Source organism: Nestor notabilis, unplaced genomic scaffold (genome assembly GCF_000696875.1).
Source record: "Nestor notabilis isolate BGI_N333 unplaced genomic scaffold, ASM69687v1 scaffold4335, whole genome shotgun sequence".
Classification (NCBI taxonomy): Eukaryota; Metazoa; Chordata; class Aves; order Psittaciformes; family Psittacidae; genus Nestor; species Nestor notabilis.
In genome coordinates, this window is record NW_009930494.1 from 54,400 (window position 1) to 58,087 (window position 3,688).

The 3,688-nt window shown below is 46.6% G+C and overlaps 1 protein-coding gene across 1 annotated transcript in view; it reads right to left on the bottom strand.

Moving 5' to 3' along the window:
• Positions 1–430: 430 nt before the first annotated feature.
• Positions 431–3,688, bottom strand: part of LOC104406438 (cadherin-20-like) — a 20,744-nt gene continuing 17,486 nt past the window's right edge. Inside the window, 2 exon segments of the mRNA XM_010015408.1 lie at positions 431–1,105; positions 2,467–2,718. Of these exon segments, the coding sequence (XP_010013710.1) occupies positions 606–1,105; positions 2,467–2,718 (752 nt within the window). The 3' untranslated portion in view covers positions 431–605.

Below are 3,688 nucleotides of genomic sequence, written 5' to 3' on the forward strand. Positions count from 1 at the left end.
GGAAAAAACCCCTCAGCCTTGTTTCTAAAGGATTACAAAAGGACTCTGTTAGCAACAAAGAGAGGAGGTTTAGTTTACAAAGAGCCCTCTGAGATTCCAGTTTCAATTTTCTGCTTTGTGGGATTCCCCCCTCCCCATGTTAGCAAGCAATTTTTTTTTTTCCTTTTTAATGGAGGAAAAATAACTGGTGGGGAACAGATTTTCTGTGCTGGCAATTTCTTAGTGAGTTGGAGATTACAGTTGGAATTCGTAGATCTTTGAACCCAGACGTACAGAGCTCAGTAAGCTGCCGTGTACAAGGGAGAGAGAAAGGGAGAAACAGAATAATGTCATTATATTCCAGGTGTGGAGCTTTCCAATTTTGCTGTAAAAAACAGGAAAAATCTTTCTTCCTTCTGCTTCCCACTGTTTCAATAGCGTGACTTAATTTAACTGAGTAAAGCTGATCCAGAGAGACCTTCATTCGCACCCTTCTTCCCATTCTCATCCAAGCACCGTATTGCTATTTTTTAGGAGGCCTCACCCACGTCCATGGAAGCATCTGATGAGAATGGACCTAACTGGACACCGTTTTGCATGGAAACCCCTCTGCCATTCCTCGTCTATTACCACAGAGCCCCGCTGCTGTCCGTGGCACCGTACATCTCGGCCAGCTTTTTGAAGCGCGGCCCCCAGTCTGTCAGGTAGTCGTAGCTCTGGTCTGAGTCTGTTGTCACCGACTGTAAGGAGCTGAGCGACTCTGCCACTGAGCCGTTCCCTTCAAACATGTATGTCTGGAGGGAGTCGAAGGGAGGCGCCCACAGGTCCATGTCAGCTTCGTACAGCTTGGCGAGCACATAGTTGTGGACGTTGTTGTCCATGACACACGCCTGAGACACGTATCGGGAGAGGCTCTCTATTTCAGGGAGCATGTCCTGCCGGTTTTTCACCACCAGCTGGGCCTCGCGTGGGTTCCACATGGCAGCAATATCGAAGGCCTCTGTGTCCTCCTCCCCACCACCCTCGTCGTCGTACCTGACAATGTTCTCATGGATGTTCTCCTCCTCATCAATGATGTATGGCTGCTTCCGCTGGCGCCGCATGGAAAGGATGAGGAGAACCAGCACTGCAGGAGGCAACAGAGACATGGGGCCATCAGTGAAGGGGCAGATCTTACAAGGGCTTTAGACTCTCTGCTGCCCTGTTTTGCCCTTGATGAGCCCTGTCAGCCTCTTGGGTTTAAAGAGCTGTGGTGTTTGCAGGTGGATGGTGTAGAAATCGCCCAACCCCAAGTAGCTTGAAGTCCTGTTAATCTGCTCCTTTTCCCACCTAACTCTTAACTCTTGGTGACAATTAGGACATGTAAATCCAGCGATGCTTGTGATGCACTATAGCAATACTTGAGCTACGTTTAAGTTAGCCAGATCCGCTATCAGTAACGGTTTGTCTGCAGTGGCACACAGCTCCATAGAGGTATTTTTTTTTCCTGGTGCGTAGCTGGGTTTCGCAGCCTGCTTTGGGCCTGACTCTGGGGCTGGGGGCTGCATGTGACGTAGATGGATGGCGGTGTGTCTGCCTTACAAAAGACCAGCCCTTAGTCTCCTCCAAAGCTTTTTTTGGTTTTGTTTTATCTGCAGGCCTCTTGCAGTGCTGCAGTGCTGGTGCTCATCATCCTCTCCATGCTGCTTAGCATGGGGAGAAGTGCTCATACAAGCACCAGAGCCCTTTACTTCTGAAAATGTGACTATTTCCAGGACTAGAATTCAGCAAAGGTTTTGAATGCTGAAATTTTGAACTGAGATATCTAGGCTCCTTGGACTAGCCAGAATTGAGACACTTCTAAAGAACTTTTCCTGTATCTTACTCCACTTCTCCTCAAATTGTACCCCCTGAAATTTCAGGGAATGTGTGTTTTGAACTAATATCTCATGATTCGGGAGAGTGAATGAGGGCAGCACTGAAGTTCTTTTGATAACAACAGCTACCAGGGGACATAGAAAGTCTGGGCAAGGAAGGGATGAAATTTATTTGTGAGGATGAAACACAAGCAAGTGTCTCAAGGTAAATGTCAAAAGACAAGAGATGGAACAGGGCTTACCATTCCTGTTTCCTGTGGGATCATCTGATCAGAAACTGCTGAGGATGAGAAAATAACCTGCCCCCAGCCACAGCTCTCAGGACTTCCTGCTGGCATACCTCTTCCAGGAAAGCAGGGTGATACAGACACCCTGGCTCTTCGGGCATCTGGCAGAAATATTTGCAGGCCATAGTTTTCCCCCGTTCTTACACCCCAGCATCCGAAGCCATGTGCAGCTGGCTACACCATCTGGCCATCTGGTCCTTGATTAGGCCCTTTCGGTATGTGTGTGTTTACATGTAATACGTACATAGGTATGTGTGTGTGTGTCCTTCACCTTTTGTTGATCAGCAACCCCTTTGCCAGAACTGAAGAGTCTGACCCCTCCCAAGAAGAAGCCAAGGGTTTACCGAGCAGGACGAAGATGCAGGCAAGGATTGCAATGAGTGCTCCTCTGCTCAGGCTGACAGGCAGGACGTAGGCCTCTGCGTTGCAGGACATCACCATGCCATCGTCATCGCAGCTGCACACGTGCACGGTCAGCGTGCCTGTGCTGCTCAGCACGGGGCGGCCGTTGTCACTGATCAGGATGGGGACGTAAAAGGTGTTCTGCTCATGTTGTCTGAAACCAGAGCGCCTCGTCAAAATCCATGCCGTATTGTCTGAGGGTAGAAAATAAACGGAGAGAAGAGCTTACATGCAGAGCACATGCATTCAGCAGAGAAGGAGGGTTAAAAAAATCACCCCTAGACCCACACATGTATTTGTCTTCTCTCTTTTTTTTTCTTTGGTTTGTATCAGTTTGTCACTAATCACCATTTTGCTTCTGCCTCTCCTATTCCAGTCATTTCTCAGGCCACAGCTCCAAACCTGCAAGGCATACACACCTTAGGAGTTGCGTTTACCCCTTCTGACATAAAGTGCCCAGAGCAAACTCACAGCCTCCAGATTTAGCTAAAAGAGCTTTCAGAAGGCAAGACAGAAACAAACAGTTGAAGGAAGCTTGTTGTCCCCGCTTTTTCATGTTCAGCATCTTTTCTAGACCTGACTTTTAAGCGCTGCCACCATTTTGGAGATGCTGATGTATAACCCTTGTGGACATGTTAAGGCACTTTTTATGGTTTTTGATATATGGCATGGTCATCTGCTTGAGGCAACCAAAAGACAAAGGAAAAAACCAGATTGCTATTCTAAAGCAGCAATGAGTTGAAAACTTGCAACCAAACATTTTTTCAGTGAAATACGTGCAATTTCATTGGCACTTTTTCCATTGAAAAATGTCAGAATGCTTCATGTCATCATTGTCAGAATGATTCTGCTTTGAAATGACCATTCTGCTTCATTTAGTGTGACTGTTTTTTATATAAATCAAAAGGAATCAAAGTGATGCTGCTGAAAAAAATAGTAAGAGAGTGACCTAACAGTCAGCTGCTGTTGGTCATTTCAAGGGAAATTCCTACCTTTGGGGCTTCTTCTCCATATTCAGCATCTTTTTTTAAAACGTCAGAATTTCCCAGTGGCATTCAAATTCCTGTCTACCCCCTCCCACAAATTCCTTAGACTGCACCATGTTTCCTAATGAGAAAGAAATTGAACTCAGGAATTCGTTCTTCTCATTTCTTGTCACAGGAA